This window comes from Chiloscyllium plagiosum, unplaced genomic scaffold (assembly GCF_037043375.1).
Source record: "Chiloscyllium plagiosum isolate Xiang-an unplaced genomic scaffold, Cpla_swu_hap1 HiC_scaffold_10, whole genome shotgun sequence".
Taxonomy (NCBI): domain Eukaryota; kingdom Metazoa; phylum Chordata; class Chondrichthyes; order Orectolobiformes; family Hemiscylliidae; genus Chiloscyllium; species Chiloscyllium plagiosum.
In genome coordinates, this window is record NW_028270148.1 from 32,611,577 (window position 1) to 32,630,830 (window position 19,254).

Here is a 19,254-nt window from a genome sequence, read left to right on the forward strand (position 1 = left end):
GCTTGATTTGTAAAGGCAAAACGGTGCATATTATAGCAAATGGAAATCATGTTTGAAGTGGAGAAAATTAGTCATGTGAATATTGTTTGAGCCAGCTAGCCTAGGCATCTAAAACTTAGTGTCGCCTGTTTTGTAACTCCCAGATGAAACAAGTGAGCTTGCTACAGGATCTTGGTTTTTAACCTGAAGTGTACCGTTCCTATAGATCTTATTTATAAGAGAGCAATTGTTAAGTAAGTTGGTTTGTCAAGGCAGCTGTTTTGATGTCTATGAAGAGTTGTAGTACACCACATGTGATGTTGAGGGGAATTCCAGAGGTGCGAACTGAGTAACTACCCTTGACATCAAGACTGCATTTTGATCAAGTGAGGCTCAAGGACCCCTCACAAAATTTGAGTTGATGGGAATGATGGAAATCTTTCCGCTGGTTGGAGTCAGACCTGGCATGAAGAAAGATGATTATGGCAGTTAGGGGTCAGTTGTCTTAGCACCAGGAGATTTCTGCAGGGGTTTCTCAGAGTAGTGTCTTTGGCCCAGCCATCTTCAACTGCCTCAATTACCTTCGCTCGATCGTAAGGTCAGTGACCCACATCTGGAGCACTGTGAGCAGATATGGTCCTCTTATTTAAGGAAATACGTAATTTAATTGGAGGCAGTTCAGAGAAGGTTAATAGGATGATCTCTGGTATGGAGGGATTGTCTTCTGCATGAAGGCTAAACAAGTTGGAGCTCTACTCATTGGGGTTGAGAAGAATGAGAAGTAATCTCATAGACTTATTTAGGATTCTTAAGGGGCTTGACAAGATAAATGCCAAGAGAATGTTTCCCCTTATGGGAGAGTCTGGGACCAGAGGACATAATCTCAGAATAAAGTGGTGCCAATTTAAGATTGCGGTGAGGAGGATCATTATCTGAGTTGAAAGTCTTCGGAACTCCTTGCTACGGTGTTGTGGGGTTAGAGTCCCTGTACATAATTACAGCTGAGAGAAGATTCTTGATCTGGAAGGGAATAAAGGATTCTGGGTAGAATGCCAGAAACTGAAAGTGAGGATCAGCAATGGTGGCGCAAGCTCAAGGGGCTGAACAGCTTACTCATGTTCTTGTTTCTCATGATATTATAAAGTGGGATGGTTGTTGATGACTGCAAATGTTTAGCACCATGCTTAGCATTACTTAATCATGTCAATTTAAGGCACATACTCAAAAAAGCTCTAAGTTAGACTAGTGATCCTGTCAGATTTGTGTAGCAATTGATATTACAGAGCACTCTTACCTCAGCTGCGGGTGATCTCTTTCTTTTTGTAAACGCACTGGAACGTTAGGTTTAATGGAAAGAATAGAAAGAGAAAAACATCGCTTACATTTTGGTGCATTGAGGAGTTGTTGTCTGGCAATTGAAGCACTCTCTCCATCAGCCATTGGATTTATGAGGATTTGAAATATTTAGGAATGAGGATGTATTCTTGGGACTGTTGGGCAATCACTTTTGCTGAGATCATTGACAATGACGTAACAGTTCAATGAGCCTGATACTAATGACTTGCATGTTCTTCATCAAGTGAATACACTGTCTCACTGTCATTACATGTTATTTTATGGTGTCGTCCTGTTTTCTCCCCTCAGTTGAAGCAAAATACTCAGACAGTAGTTTTACCACCTTCATTTTTATTCTGGGTCGTGGAGGGAGAGAGAACAATCGTTCATGTGCAGAGACATGAGTTCTCGGTCTTCTCTCTCGAACAGCAGTTTATGAATTAATTATATAATCATTTTGATTAGATTAGATTAGATTACTTCGTGTGGAAACAGGCCCTTTGGCCCACCAAGTCCACACCGACCCTCCGAAGCGTAACCCACCCAGACCCATTCCCCTACCCTAACACTACGGGCAGTTTAGCGTGGCCAATTGACCTAACCTGCACATTTTTGGATTGTGGGAGGAAACCGGAGCACCCGATGGAAACCCACACAAACACTGGGAGAACGTGCAAACTCCACACAGAGTGTCACCGGAGGCGGGAATTGAACCCGGGTCTCTGATGCTGTGAGGCAGCAGTGCTAACCACTGTGCCACCATGCTGTCCCAACATGGTGAAGGATTCTGATATTCATGTTGCAAAAAAGATTTAAGAAAAAAGGGGTAAGAGCTAAAACAAAAGATTCACAAAGATGGTAAAGCCAAGATACAGATATTGGGGAATACCATTCATATGAGGGAGTCTTCTTTAGGACAGGAGGATGAGAAGTACTTAACAGAGCAGGTTAAGATTGAGATGCTTTTTGTTCTTTCATGGATGTAGGTGCAGGTACAAGGCCAGCACCTGTTACTCATCCTCAAATACCCTGAAAGGAGGTCATTTCAGAGGGAGATTAGCAGTCAGCCTCATCGCTGCCGGTCTGGAATCAATGTAGTTCAAACCAGGATCTCCCTCCCTAAAATGCATTAGTGAATCAGATGAAGTTTTACAACAATTGATGATAGTCTAGTTAATAACAGTCATGAAACTCTTTATAAACCCAGGTTTAATAATTGTACTTGAATTACAGGGAGGAATATCCAGATAAGGCAACATATTGATTGGGTGATGGTTACAATCAGCGGGTATCAATAATAGAGATTAAGCTACCTGCTGTTAAACAATGAATGTTCTTAACCTTAACTGGCTGTACATAATGAATACTTTTCACTTTGTTAAATTGACCTTACATACTGAAAGATTTCAACATTGTTAAATGGCTGTACATAATGAATGTTTTTCCACCTTGTTAACCCATTGCCCTGGCCTCCAGCACCCATTGTTAACTGTACATTCTTATCTGATCTGAGTCATGCTCAGCTGAACCTCTTGTTTCACAAAACTCCGAACTTAACTCTTTCCCTACCTGCTTCTACCCTATACGCGTTTACAATGGACCCTCAAAAAGTCTCTACAAACTCTAGTTTGAAAAATTTTCAAAGTTTCAACACTAATTAGAGCTCTAATCTTTTGACAAATCTTCATATTTAAAAAAAAACTGATTGCAGCTGGGCAAGAAATTTAAAAAGCGGCTGCTCCAATCACCTGCCAGTACTACATCCTATTCAGTATGGATTGTTGAGACAAATGCAGAAATGTAAATCGAGTGTCTAGGATTTAATAAAGTTCCTTGACAACTACAGATGGGAGCTTATTTGTCATTGAAATACCACTGCCTCAGATGGAACATGGTTTATTGTGTAGGCCACGTGAAGGTCCGAGGTCGAATGTCCCGGAACGCTGAAGAGTTCTCCAACTGGGAAGGAACACTTCTGTCTGTTGATTATTGTGCAGTTTCACCCGTTCATCTGTTTCACCAATGTCTCAGGGCATCCTTGCCTGCAATGTATGGGATAGACAACGTTGGCTGAGTTGCATGAGTACCTGCCATGTACATGGTGAGAGGTGGTGACATGTTGGTGTCATTCTTTCACCATGTTGAGTGATATTTGGCTTTTTCTGTTATCCCATCCAATAGTGCAAAATTCTTAATCAAAGAAAAAAAAGTAAGCTTAATAACACCAGAGCATTCTTAAGTGTCTGATAACTCTTTCAGCCACAAATTCTTATGTAGGGTGTAGATTTTAATTTGCAAATACGGAGGCCTTGTGTTTAATGTAAAACAGTACAAAATGGTGTTCTTAATTGTGGGAGTAGAATATGGACTGAATTTGGAAATGCTAGACCTTTGTATAATTGTCGCTGCAACTGAGTTATTATCTTTTTCCCATCTCTTAGGGTGCTTCTACTTCAAGTTCTGAGCATTTTGGTCATAGAGCTAAGCGTGCAAGGCTGTCAGGAAAATTACAAGACCTTCCTGGTAAGCAAATTCTTTATCATTAACAATTTTTTTATTTCACAAAAGGTTTAAATGTGTTTTCATCATACCTCACTTTTTTTTAATCTTATCTTTTTTGGTGAGGTTTTGTGTGAGTAGTTTTTTTTTCTGTGGTCTGCAAAAAATGAAAAGAGGGAGGAAAAGCATGATCCAAGTTCAGTTGAATACTTGGCATTTTTTTTTTACAGTCATGCAGAATTTCAAGCCCCTTGGCTTAATATCTGATCTTGGCAAAAACTTGTTGGTGCATTGGTGTTATTTAGGTTATAGAATTCTGTGCCCCGAGACTCGACATGGGAACTATTAGTTGGACAGTTCATCTTCTGTTGTCCAGTTACCATTGCTGGAAAGTTGCGTGCTTGTATTCTTCTCATGTCTCGCTTAATCAAATCAGACATGGGGTCTCAAAATCCAAGCAAATATAAAAGCTTCAGGAAATGGGCGATTGATTCAACTCATCACTTTTGAGGGTTAACACATCTGCAATAGAAATGCAGGAAATGTTGAAGGAAACACAGTTGGAATTGGGTGCAAAGATATCTGATTTATAAATATGAATTTTATCTTATGGAACAGTTTTTCTATGTCAGGTTTGAAAAAATTGATCTAAATATATAGAACTGTCAGTCAATGTTAGACTGTCCCAGTGTCTTCATATTCTGAAAAGTTCAGTTTAAGAAAAAATCATGTTTGGACATCGAAATCCATGAAATGGTCATTTTTTTTGGTCTTCCAAAAAAACTAGTAGTGTATGTAACTATGGAGTGTTGAGTTTTAGGATACAACTAAACACCTATATCAGCTAATCAGAAACTAAGTTGGGAGCATGCATTTGCTCTATATAGCACACAGATGATTAAAGCTGTTTATGTAATGCTTTTGTTCAGTGTTATTAAACCAGAGACTTGTGGCCTACAAATCTGATTCTCTCTATTCTTTTGAGGGTTTAGTTTTTGATGGAATCCTGCAATATTTCTACTGGTCCTGTGCTCTGTTTGAAGTAAAATACATCATTTGTATCAATTAATGCTTTGAACAGTTCATTAGTAATGTAAACTGTCCTGAAGGTGGCTTTATAAATATGCAAATGAACTTAATGGAGTCAAAAAAAGTCTTTGTTCAGTTGCAATATTTTAATTACTTCCAAGTATCATAGAATGCAGATATTTTGAAGGAAGGATACATAATTGAAAATGGACTGCCATTCTGTAAGCTGTTGTTTGCCATTAACTGACAGTTTGCAAGTTGCTTTTCTTGGCTGAATAATTTCTGCCCCAGAATGCATCTCATTTGGCTTTCAGTCCAAAATGTGTTTTCAAATAAATCTATCCTGGCCTGTTTCCGATTTTGCAGAAATAAATTCCTCTTGCATTGTTTTCAATCCTAAGTTAGTGGCTTTCTAATTCTTATGGAGAAAGTAAGGCCTGCAGATGCTGGAGATCAGAGTTGAAAAGTGTGGTGCTGGAAAAGCAAAGCAGGTCAGGCAGCATCCCAGGAGCAAGAGCGTCAATGTTTTGAGCATGAGCTCTTCATCAGGAATAAAGGGGTGGCCCGATGGGGCTGAGATAAATGGGGCATGGGGGAGCTGGGGCTGGGGGGGAAGGTAGATTAAGGTGGGAGTGATGATGACAGGTCGGAGCGGAGGATGGTGCAGATGGTTGGGAAGGAAGATGGATAGGTAAGACAGTTCAAAAGCTCAGTGCCAAGTTGTCAGGTTGCATCTGGGGTAAGGTGGGGGGGGGGGGGGGGGGGGGAGGAGTGATTACGAAACTGGTGAAATCACATTGAACCTATGTGGTTGGAGGTGAGGCATTCTTTCTCCACGTGTCAGGTGGCTAGAGTTTGCCAATGGAGGACGCCCAGGACATGCATGTCCTTGGTGGAGTGGGAGGGGGAGTTAGTGTTTGGCTGTCGTAAAGATGTTTAGTGTGTATGTCCCAGAGATGTTCTCTGAAATGTTCCACAAGTTGGTCTCCTCCCTAATGTAGAGGAGACCATATCCGGAGCAACGGACACAATAGATGACGTGTGTGTGGAAGTACAGGTAAACTCTGTCAGATGTGGAAGGATCCTTTGGGGCCTTGGACGAAGGTAAGGGGGAAGGTGTGGACACGGGTTTTGCACTTCTTGCGGTGGCAGGAGAAGGTGCTGGGAGTGGAGGGTGGTTTGGTGGGGTCATGGACGGAACAAGGAGTTGTGGAGAGAACGATCTCTGTGGATCGCAGATAGGGGTGGGGGAGGCAAATATATCCCTGGTGGTGGGGTCTGTTTGTAGGTGGAGGATGATGCGATTTATCCGGAGTTTGGTGTAGAAGGTGAGGACTGGAGGGGGGTTCTGTTCTTGTGATTGGAGGAGTGGGGTTCAGGGGCAGAGGTGCAGGAAGTGGAGGAGATGCAGTGGAGGGGAATTTTGGAGGGGAATTTGTGGTCCTTCAAGGGGGAGGCCACCTGAGATGTTCTAAGGTGGAATTGGTCCTCTTAGGTGCATATGTGGCAGAGGTAGAGGAATTGCGAATAAGGAACAGGAGGTAGGTGGGAGGAGGTATAGTCCAGGTAACTGTGGGGGTTTGAAGTAGATATCAGTGTATTGCTACCCTTTTGGTCTGGAGGAAGTGGGATGATTCGAAGGAAAAGTTAATTGAGAGTAAGGACCAATTCAGCAAATTAAATGAGTGTGTCAGTAGAAGAATACTAGTTAGGTTGGTGGAAGAGGAAGAAACTGAAGGCTTGGAGGCCTTTGTCATGGCGGATGGATGAATACAGGAACTAGATGTCCGTGGTGAAGATGAGGCATTGGGGGCTGGGAAACAAAAGTCATGGAGAAGGTGGAGGGTGTGGGTGGTGTCCCGAATGTATTTGGGAGGATCCTGAACCAAGGGGGAACAGGACGGTGTCAGGGTATGCAGAGATAAGTTAAGTGGGGCAGGAGCAGGCTGGGGCAGTCAGGTTTGTGAATTTTGGGTAGGAGGTCGAACTGGGCAGTACAGGGTTCCCAGACTGAGGTTGGAGGCTGTTGCTCAGAGATCTTCTGACGTGATGAGGTTGTGGATTGTCTGGTGATGGGAGGTGAAGTTGTGTTTGAGGGGCCAGTAGGAGGATGTGTCTGCAAGTTGGCACCTGACATCAGCGGTGTGGAGGTCGGTGCGTAAAACTACCAAACGTCAAACCAGCAGACAAAGTGGGCGCAGTGGTAGTTTGGCTTACCAACCTCTACACTGCTGAAGCCAGGTGCCTGACCGGCTGTGCTTTTTAAGCACTGCACTTTTCATTTCCGATACTTATCCCTTTTTGTTTCATTCTCACCCAGAAGTTGAAAATATTTTCCCTCATTTCATCTATTGAACCCTTTGTTAATTTTGAAAGCTGCTTTTTTCTGTTTTAAAAAAAAACATTCCAACCTGCTTGGTACTACTTAACAGTTGAATGCTTTCCATTCTGATAACGTGTTAGGCCAGGGGTTTGTGATAGTATACCTACCAATGTTCTCCTACTTCTCTCAAACAACAACTTCTGGAATCTGTATTTGTGCACAATCAAATGGTGGAAATCCAGAAGAGGTTGACAGCAAATCCATCCTTCTGCAGAAGGTGTGTTGAGGTACAACCATCAATATAAATGGATTCCAGAAATGATTCCACTCATACTATTGGTCTCTTCGCAGGAACCCTTGATAAGTGAGGTGTAATTAGGTTTTTTTGTATCCTGCAAATTTTTCATTACTGCTGAACATTTTTCATTGATGTGAAGAACAAGTTTATACTGGATTGAATCTCAAATTTCTTAATTATAAGATGTGGGAGCAGAAGTAAGCCATTTGGCCCACTGAGTCTAGTCCCATCATTAAGTGGCTAATCTGACAGTCATAGAGATGCACCTCAAATTCATTTACCTGCCTGTTCCCTAAAACACTTGATTCACATAATGATTAGAAATAGGTTTATTTTTGCCTTGAATATATTTAATGACTCAGCTTTGACAGCTCTCTACAGTAAAGAATTCCACAAATGTACCATTCTCCAGGAAAATAAATTCCTCCTCATTGCAGTCTTCAATGGACGACCCACTTACTCTGCAAATCTGCTGCCTGGATGTAGACTCTCCCTCAGAAGGAAATTATCTACCCTGCCAAGACTCTTAAGTATTACCTATTTCAATAAGGTCTATTTACATTCCAAATTCGTGACTACAGCACCAAATCTACTCAGCCTTTCCTCATCAGAAAATCCCTATGTACCTCTGTTCGAGTGAGAGTCTGGACTGCCTCCAATACCAGTACATCTTTCCTCCGATAAAGAGCCCTCAAACTGTTCACAGTATTCCAGAAATGGTTTGACTAGACCCTTGTATAATTCTAGCAAGACCTCTCTATTTTATACTCAATTTCCTTTGAAATAGAGGCCAACCTTGAATAAAAATGAAAAATTGCAAATGCTGGAAATCTGAAGAAAGAACACAAAGTGCAGGAGAAACCCAACAGGTCTGCCATATCTGGAGCAACCCAGGCTTGTGGTCAGCAGAATTCATGGCAAGCCACACAACCCCTTTCTTTTTCCACCTTGCCCTACAAACATCTGAACACTAATAAAGAGTGGGTCATTCAACCTTTTGAGCCTGTTCTGCATTCACTCCAGTCATGCCTGATTTAATTTTAACCACAACTTTACATTCTGCATCAAAGATTGAGGGCAGCATGGTGGCTCAGTTCTGTGTCAGGGACCCAGGTTCAATTCCAGCTTTGGGTGACTGCGTGGAGTTTGCATGTTCTTGCCGTGTGTGCGTGGGTTTATGCTGGATAAAGTGGTTTCTTCCTACAGTCCAAAGATGAGCAGGTCAGGTGGTTTGGCCCGCTGAATTGCCCTGTTGTGTCCTGGCATGTGTCGGCTAAGTAAATTAGTCATGATAAATGCAAGGTTACAGGGATATGGTGGTAGGCTAGGTCGAGGTGGGATGCTTTTGGAGGGTTGGTGTGGACTTAGTAGGCCTCTTTCCGCAATGTAGGGATTCTATGATTCTGCAATTTCTAAGATTCAGCATCCATTGCCTTTTGATAAAGGGAATTTCAAAGAGTCATGGAGACATATAGCACCGAAACATACCCTTCGGTCCAACTCAACCATGCTGACCAGATATCCTGACCTAATGTAGTCCCATTTGCCAGCATTTGGCCCATATCCTTCTAAACCCTTCATATTCATATACACATCCAGATGTATTTTAAATGCTGTGATTGTACCAACCTCCACCACTTCCTCTGGCAGCTTATTCCATATAGCACCACCCTCTGCATGAAAAAAATGCCCCTTTGGTCCCTTTTAAATCTTTCCCCTCTCACCCTAAAGCTGTTCTCTCTAGTTTTGGGGTCCTCACCCTGTGGAAAAGATTGTGTATTTACCCCATTCATGCCCCTCATGATTTTAGAAACCTCTGCAAAAGTCACCCCTCAGCTTCCGATGCTCCGGGGATGCCCACAAGACAACCCTCAGCTACTGCCTCACAGTCACATGACACTCAAAACAACGCAGTGACCTGATCATCTCCAGAAACAGTGTAATGTAAATCATTCCTTAATGGCCAGGTCTGTTGCAAATTGTTTTTTTGTAACTGAAGGGTGCAGTCAGAATTTTAATTGCAATGTTCTAATTGATCCTGAATAGGTGATGATGTACATGGCTCTGAATGACAAGGGATGACTATATAAAGTTACTCTGGCTAGGAAATGGCCATGCAAATAGTTCTGAATGGCAAGAGATGGGAATGTAAACTCCTTACGTTCTACCTGTAAGACAAAGACATGCCACCCACATTCAGGACATCCAATTTCCTGCAGGTCAGCAGAGCAAATTAAGCCTTGAATATCGCATTCCCTCCTTTATCATTTAGGCACTACCAACTTAGAACCAAGAACAAAGAAAATTTACAGCCCAGGAACAGGCCCTTTGGCCCTCCAAGCCTGAGCCGATCCAAACGTACTGTCTAAACCTGTCGATCAATTCCTAAGCATTTGTATCCCTCTGCTCCCCACCTACTCATGCATCTGTCCAGAAGCATCTTAAATTAATCTACTGTGCCTGCCTCTACCACCTCTGCTGGCAACACATTCCAAACGCCCATCACCCTCTGTGTGGAGTACTTGCTGCATGTATCCACCATAAACTTTCCACCTCTCACCTTGAAAGAATGACTTCTTGTTATTGAATCCTTCACCCTGGAAAAAGCTTGTCTCTATCCACCCTTTCTATACCCTTCATGATTTTGTAAACCTCAATCAGGTCCCCCCTCAATCTCCTTTTTTCTAGTGAAAATAAACCTAACCTATTCAACCTCTCTTCATTGCTAGCACTTTCCATACCAGGCAACATCCTCGCAAACCTTCTCTGCACCCTCTCCAAAGCATCCACATCCTTTTGGTTCGGCCGCATTTAGAATATTTACAGTTCTGGGTGCCACATTACCAATGTCTTGTATAATTTTAACATGACTTGCCAGCTCTTATACTCCATATCCCGTCCAATGAAGGCAAGCATACTATATGCCTTCTTGACCACTATCCACCTGTGCAGCAACCTTCAGGGTACAATGGACCTGCACTTCCAGATCTCTCTGCCCATCAACTTTTCCCAAGGCTCTTCCATTCATAGTATAATTCGCTCTAGAATTAGGCTTGCCTAAATGCATCACCTCACATTTGTCTGGCTTGAAAGCCATCTGCCACTTTTCCGCCCAACTCTCCAGTCTATCTATATCCTCCTGTATTCTCTGACAGTCCCTTATGCTTTCTGCTACTCCACCAATCTTTGTGTCATCTGCAAACTTGCTGATCAGCTTATTCATAAGAACTTTACAGTCAGTACTTAAGCAAGTTATTGACACACAACATGCAGTGATTATAACAACAAAAATTACTAGTCCATGCAATAGATAGGAGAATCCTGTAGATCCTGTGTGGGGGAAAAAGTGTTCACCAGTGAAGTTCTTAAATCCACAGTCCTTAGTGACCACTCCACCCCCTCCATGTTGAGTGGGAATGAGCCAGTTATCCAAAATTTCCTTCAATAAAGTCCAACCTGAAAACAAAATCCAGTATATCCTTGCACACCACTGCACGGAGAAATCTGAATTCTTGGATCAAGGCACTTAAATACTTAACCAAACTGACGAGACTTCCATTTTTGCGGAGATCCTTCAGATGGAGGATACCAGTGCATCGGAGTGTAAAGTGCAGCAGCTGCCACAGCAGGGTAGGTGAACACACCATTATTTGCTGTTTCTGCTCCCTCTCTGCTGTCAAATGTAACAAAGCCAAATGGCTGTTTTGATGTTAGCTTGATCAGTGAGCCTTCATATCCCTTAAATGATTGAAAGAGAAGGTAAAGCTCGCGTGGTTTAATATCCATAGGAAGGCCACTGACCTAAAGCGTATGGACCTCCTCTTCACTGGTGTCAGCTTCTTCACTTTTCGTGCTCGTGACTGGGGATCTGATTGGATCAAGTTGTGGAAAGTGGGTGGTGGTCCACAGGCATGCTTTACCTGTGAATGAAGCAACTTGAGAGACCATGTCAGCTGCTGAAAGTATAGTTGCATTTCCTCTCTCATTTCCTTGCCAAGCTGGGTATCAGGATGAAGAGAGTTACATACACCACTGTATCTGCCTATTTCAACATTCTCCCTTGTCTTGAAGTCCATTACTCTGTTCGCTATTTATGACATTATCAAGTTTTATACAATCTACAAAATTTCTGAATTGTACTGCTCAAACAATTCAGTCACTTAGAAACAACAATCAGTGGCCCTAAAAATCAAACCCTCGGGGGAATTCCATTCAGGCTATTCAAAAATTATTTTCCTTTGACAAATTAATACTTGGCTAATGTGAAAGCTGTCAGGAGAAGTATTTTTAAAAATCCGGAACAGCAAGAAAACAACAAAATATTCTCTGTGCTTCAGCTGTTGAAGAGGCAGTTTCAGTTCAGATTCAAATATCAAATATCCATGGCAAACAAATGTGAAATATATTAAAATATGTTCTCCAAATGAAGCTTCCTAAAAAAAGACAGTTGAAATTATAGTGGTTACAGGCCAGTAATTGTACAACTTTGTTACAGACGAACATTCTTTGAATTTGCAACATGAAGTGGGACAATGAATTGACAGACCTGAAAGAGTTCAGCCTCAAGTTCTAATGTTTTCTAAAATCTTAACATAACATCAAAATTAAAATGCACCCTTCGTTTTGTTAACACTGCATTTAAAACAAAAACAGCAAAGATATTTTAACACAATACTCTCATTTGGCTAAAGCATGACCACTGACACAATTGTTTTTTGAAACAGGCATTGTAGAATTTCAAACCACTCAGGAGCTCAAGGCCCTCAATCAGTTTGTTTGAAAGGTTACATGTTTGATAATTTTAAAAAAGACCTAATGTCATATAATATTCATGTAAAAACAAAATCTGCCTCATTACATAACTCACAAAACACATTGAATTGAGTTCCGAATTCAAAAAAGGCAAAACAGTTATGTTGAAATTTTCTGAATCAGTATTTTAACAAACCAAAATATTTAAATATCAAGCACTTTCAGTATAGCATAATTTATATTGAAACTTCCTTTTTCCACCAAAGTGCAACCTTAATTTCAGCGTTCCTCATTTTTGTTTCGAGATCCCTTAGGCAGAGGCTAATCACCATACTCTCAGGCATCCAATTTCCTGCAGTTCGTCAGAGAAAATTAACCCTATAAATCTTTTCGGAACCCTTTCAAATTTCACAACAACCTTCCAATAGGAACGAGACAGAATTGCACACAATATTCTAAAAGTGGCCTAACCAATGTCCTGTACAGGCGCAACAACCACCCAACACCTGGACCCAATGCACGGGCCAATAAAGGTGAGCATATCAAATGCTGCCTTCACTATCCTGATTACTGTAACTCCACTTTCAAGGAGCTATGAACCTGCACTCCAAGGTTTCTTTGTTCAGCAACACTTCCTAGGACTTTAGTATTAAGTGTATAAGTCCTGACCTGATTTGCCTTTCCAAAATGCAGCAGCTCACATTTATCTAAATTAAACGCCATCTGCCACTCCTCAGCCCATTGGCCCATCTGATCAAGATGTATTCTGAGGTAACCTCCTTCGCTGTCCATTACATCTCCAATTTGGTGTCACCTGCAAACTTACTAACTATATCTCTTACGCTCACATTCAAACCATTTTTATGAATGGCAAAAAGCAATGAACCCAGCACCGATCCTTGTGGCACACCACTGGTTACAGGCCTACAGTCTGAAAAGCAACCCTCCACCACCACTCTGTCTTCTACCTTTTGAGCCAGTTCTGTATCCAAATAGCTGGTTCTCCCACTATTGTCATCTAACCTTGCTAACTAGTCTACCATGAGGATCCTTGTCGAGCACCTTACTGCAGTCCCTATAGATCACGTCCACCACTCTCCTCATGAATCCTCTTAGTTACTTCTTCAAAAAACACAATCATTAATGAGACACCATTTCCCACGCACAAAACACTGTTGACGATCATGAACAACCTTTGTCTTTCCAAATACATGTAAATCCCTCCAAACAATGTCAGGCTCACAAGCCTCTAGTTTCTTCGCTTTTCCTTACCATCTTTCTTAAGGAATGGCACTACGTTACCTAACCTCCAGTTTTCTGGCACCTCATCTGTGTGGCTATTGATGGGGCCCAGCAATCACTTCCCTAGCTTCCCACAGAGTTCTAGGGTACACCTGATCAGGCCCCAGGGATTTATCCACCTTTATGCATTTTAAGACGTCCAGCACCAACATCTCTGTAATATGGACATCTTTGAAGATGTCGCTGTTTATTTCCCAATATTCTGTATCTTGCATATCCTTCTCCACTGTAAACACAAATGCAAAACACTTGTTGAATATCTCCCCCCTCGTTTGTGGTTCCACACAATGGAGGCCTTGTTGATCTTTGAGGGAACCTATTCTCTCCCAAATTACTCTTTTGCCCTTAATGTATTTGTAGAATCTCTTCAGATTCTACTTAATCCTATTTGTCAAAACTATCTCATGTCGTCTTTTTGCCATCCTGATTTCCTTCTTAAGTATACTCTTACTGCCTTCATACTTTTCTAAGAATTCACTCAATCCCTACTATCTATACCTGACACATGCCGCTTCCTTATTCTTGACTAAAATCTCAATTTCTCTAGTCATCCAGCATTCCCTATACCTACTGGCCTTGCCCTTCATTCTAACAGAATCAAACTGTCTCTGGACTCTTGTTATCACATTGCTGAAGGCTCCCTTTTTCCAGCCATCCCTTTACCAGCAAACATCTGTCCCCAATCAGCTTTTGAAAGTTCTTGTCTAAAATGGTCGAAATTGGCCACCTTCCAATACAGAACTGTGATTTATAGATGAGGTCTATCGTTTTCCATCACTGTTTTAAAACTAATAGAATTATGATCACTGCTCCCCTACTGACACTTCAGTCACCTGCCTGCCTTATTTCCCATGAATTGGTCAAGCTTTGCACTTTCTCTGGTACGTCCATCCACATACTGAAACAGAAAATTTTCTTGTACGTACTTAACAAATTCCTCTCTATCCAAGCCCTTTACACTTTGGCAGTCCCTGTCCATGTTTGGAAAGTTAATATCATACGTTAACTACTATAACCACCCTGTTGTCATTGTAGATAACTGAGATCTCCTTAAAAATTTGTTTCTCAATTTGCTGGAGGGTCTACAATACAATCCCAATCAGGTGATCATCCCTTTATTTCTCGGTTCCACCCTGGAACCTCTCTGGATGTGGTCCCAGGAGTGTCCTTCCTACATACAGCCGTAACATTATCCCTAATCAAAAATATCAAATTGCTATGATATCCCAGTCCCATGTTCCAAACCATGCCCTGAGTTCATCTGTCTTGCCTATTAGTCCTCTCACATTGAAGTAAATGCAGTTTAATTTATCAGCCCTACCTTGTTCTTTGTTTGCCCTGACTGTTTGACTTAGGCCATTTCCCAACTGTACCAGTACCAGACTGATCTCTTGCCTCACTACCTCCCAGAGTCCCCCACCCGGCTCGTTTAAATCTGCTGGAGCAAATCTCCCCACCAATTAGTCCCCTTCCAATTCCGGTGCAATCTGTCCTCCTCATACGGGTCACTTCTACTCCAGAAGAGATTCTAATGATCCAAAAGCGTGCATCCTCCTCCCATCAACCAGCTGCCCTGCCACGCATTCATCTGCTCTTATCCTCCAATTCCTACCCTCACTAGCTTGTGGACATCTGGAGTAATCCAGATATTACTACTCTCTAGGACCTTTTTAAATTCCTGCCTAAATTCCTATATTCTATCCTCAGCATTTCAGCCTTTTTTCTTCCTATGTCGTTAGTTCCAGTGTGTGTAATGACCTCCTACTGGCTCCTGTCCCCTTGGAGAACATCTGGCCACTAACATCTGGACACTCTCCGCCATATCCTTGATCCTGCCTCCAGGGAGGCAACGCGCTATTCTGATGGCTTATTGTTAGCTGCAGAAAAGTTTGCCTGTGCCTCTTACCAGAGAGTCCCCTATCACAATTGATTACTTGGAACCTGGCATGCCCCTCGTGACATTAAAGCCAACCTTAGTACTATAGACCTCCCCTGAGAGTCCATTACGCCCTACATTTTCCAAAACAGTATACATGTTTGAGATGGGGATAACCACAGGACTCTCCTGCACTACCCTCTCCTCCTATCTTTCCTGGAGGTCACCCATGTACCTGACAATATCTTCAGTTTATCTCCAAATCTGCAACTGCCATTCTTCACGCTCCCTAGCTCCGGTAAATTCCTCATTGCCTCTAACTGCCATTCCAACTGATCCATGCGATCCAGTAGGATTTGCAACCAAACATACTTCCTGCGGACCTAATCACCAGTAACATGGAAACTCTCCCCAATCTCCCACCTCCAACAGGAATAGCACATCACTATACTAAAAACTATCTTTGCACTGTAACAATCTATGGACCCAGAAAATAACACAGTCTTACTGCTCTAAAAACACTGATCCAGGCTAGCTTAGTACTTAGCTTTCTTATATTTTTAAAGGTTGATCAAGAAACAGGTCTCAATAAAAATATATCAAAACAGAAGCCATTCTACTCACTATTGTAGATTTACAACAAAAAACAGTAAGATTACACTTCAAAAACTAGCCACTTAACTGCTCCCCTGCTGTGAGCTCCCCCACACAGGGTTCTCTAAGATGAGTTGTGAATTTTGCTGTTTATTTTAATTAGACCAACTCCATTGCCCAGAGATATTTTAAACCAAACAGCAAAAGCAGCAGCAATGCAGGTTACTGCTTAGTCAGGCAGCCCTTTTTCATTTGAATTACTTCCCATGTGGTCACCACTTTTGTCTCCCTTCCTCCTTTTTAAAGTGCTGTTGTTTTGATTCCTTTTTCCCCCCCACAAAGTTCCAAAACAGTGCAACAGGTTATATGAGTAATTTTTGCTCCTAGAATTTGAGGAAATCCGCTCCAACACTTTTTTTAAAAAAAAAAACCTCAAAGGAGCAGCTCTTAGAGCCACAATTTTTTTCCTATCCTCCATCTTGGATTACCCAGAATTCTTTTTTAGACTGAACCCGCTGAGAGAAGAAATGTATTTTTATCTCTGTTTTAAATGGGCACCATCTTACTTTTGAACTATGACCCCCAGTTCTAGATTGTCCCATGAGAGGAAACAACCTTTTAGCATCAATCCAGTCAAATCTGCTCAGGATCTTACTTGTAGTGATTAGTCATCTCTGACTCGAAGATAAAGGTTTAGCCTGTTTGGCATTTTCTAATAAGGCAATCCACTTGTTCAAGGTATTAATCATATTATTATTATTCAAACTGCTTTCAATTCATTAGCATCCTTCTGGAAGTGCAGTGACTAATACTGTATATACTACTCCAGATGTAGTCTTATCAATGTCTGTATAACTCGAGCATAACCTCCCTGTTCTTGCATTCTGTTTGCTTTGTAATAAACCATAATATTTTATTAGCTTTCCTGATTAATTGCTGTACCCACATAATAACTTTTGTGATTCATGCTCAAGAACAGACTGATCTCTCTGCATTTCAGGGCTCTGCAACTGCTCTTTTTCGGTAATGTGCATGTTTTTATTCTTTGTGCCAAAATGGACAATTTCACACTTTTTTCGACACTGCTGTTTTTGCAAGATCTTTGCCCACTCTCACAGCCTATCTGTATCCCTTCTGTGGGCTCCTTAAGTCCTCTTTACAGCTCCATTTCCCAGCTATCTTGTGTCATCAAATTTAGCTACCATACCTTCAGGTCTTTCATGCAAATGAATTGTATAAATTGTAAAGAGTCGAGGCTACAGCACTGAGCTCTATGGCACACCACTCGTGACATCCTGCTACAAACCCACTTGCTCCTCTCTTCATCCTGTTAACAAGCCAATATCTACACAAGTCAATATGCTATCCCCTAGACAATGAGCTTTTGTTTTCTGTTATAACCGTTGTACCTTATGAAGTGCTTTCTTGAAATTTAAATACAGTACATCCACTAATTTCCCTTTATCTACAGCACATGTATAAAAACAGGCAGACTTTAAAAGTAAGCAAATGTTTCTACAACTGAACAAGACCCTAATGAGGTTGCATGTACAGTTTTCATCCTCTTATTTAGGGTTATAGAGATGTACAGCATGGAAACAGACGCTTTGGTCCAACTCCTCCATGTCAACCAGATATCCTAAATTAATCTAGTCCCATTTGCCAGCACTTGGCTCATATCCTCGGCTAAACCCTTCCTTTCCAGATGCCTTTTAAATATTGTAATTGCACCAGACTCTTCCACCTCGTCTGGCAGCTCATTCCATACGCTCACCACCCCATGCATGAAAAAAATTACCCCTTTTTGTCCCTTTTATAATTTTCACCCCTCAGCCTAAACCTATGCCCTCTGGTTCTGGACTCCCCTACCCCAGGGAAAATACCTTGTCTGTTTATCCTATCCATGCCCCTTATGATTTTGTAAACCTCTATAAGGCCACCCCTCAGCTTCTGACGCTCCAGGAAAAACAGCCCCAGCCTATTCAACCTCTCCCAGTAGCTCAAACCCTCCAACTCTGGCAACATCCTTTCAAGTTTCACAACTCCCTCTGATAGGAAGGAGACCAGAACTGCACGCAATATTCTGGAAGTAGCCTAGTCAATGACCTGTACACATAGTAGCCACAACATGACCTCCCAATCCCTATACTTAATGCTCTGACCATATGCCTTTTTCACTATCCCATCTACACTCTACTCAATTTTCAAGGAATTTGAGTGTAGTTGTGTAAACCTCTTTGATGTCCCCTCTGAATTCTCCACATCCTTCCTATAATGTGGCAACCAGAATTGAACGCAATACTCTTTAAGTGTAACCTAATCGAAGTCTTATAAAGCAGCAACATGACATCCTGACTCTGATTCTCAGTTTCCTGACCAATGAAGGCAAGAATGCCATTTGCTGCCTTTAACACCCTATCTACTTAAGTGCCCATTTTCAGGGAGCTGTTGACTTGAACTCCAAGATCCCGCTATACATCAGTGCTGTTCAGCGTCCTACTATTAACTGTCTACTTTTCCTCAACAGTTGATCTCCCAAAGTGCAGTACCGCATACTTACCTAGATTAAACTCCACGTCCATTTCATAGCCCATATCTGCAACTGATCTATGTCCCGCTGTATCCTTTGACAATCTTCTACACTGTCCACAACTCCACCGATCTTTGTATTATCTGCAAACTTAGTAACCCACCCATCTATATTTTCATTCAAGTCATTGATATGTATCACAAACAGCAGAGGTCCCAGTCCAAATCGCTGTGGATTACCACTAGTTATGGATCTCCAGCCAGAAAAACACCCTTCCACAACTACCCTCTGCTTTCTACATGCAAACTAATTCTGAATCCAAGTGTGATTTACGGGTCCAGTCCAATTTTTGCTTCCTAAGCTTTATATAAGTGTTTCTCCTCGTGACTAAATTCACAACCTCGCTCATTATCCAAGGGTCCCTTATATTGTTATCCTTGTCCTTCCTCTTTACTGGAACATGCTGGTCTGGTGCGAATTGGCGACTTAGCTAACTTTTCCCAGAATGCTCCTCAGAGAAGTCTCCATCTAATGGATATTTTGAGAGATTGAGCAGATTAGGTTTACAGTGGAAACTTGATCATCTGAATGGGATGGGCCGGTACTATTTCGTTTGGATAATCGACTATTCGGAAAATCGATTAAATGCCTTTCCTCTGGGGCTCAGCGTTGTAAAGTCTGCTCCCCGTTCAGGTGACTCGCACCAACACACACTTGCTCGACACCCCATCTACCCC

The 19,254-nt window shown here is 41.8% G+C and overlaps 1 protein-coding gene across 2 annotated transcripts in view; it reads left to right on the forward strand.

Moving 5' to 3' along the window:
• Positions 1-19,254, forward strand: part of fbxo11b (F-box protein 11b) — a 154,505-nt gene that overhangs the window by 78,050 nt on the left and 57,201 nt on the right. For both annotated transcript variants that reach the window (XM_043695619.2, XM_043695620.2), the window contains one exon: positions 3,756-3,837. In XM_043695619.2, the coding sequence (XP_043551554.1) occupies positions 3,756-3,837 (82 nt within the window). The remainder of the gene's footprint in view (positions 1-3,755; positions 3,838-19,254) is intronic.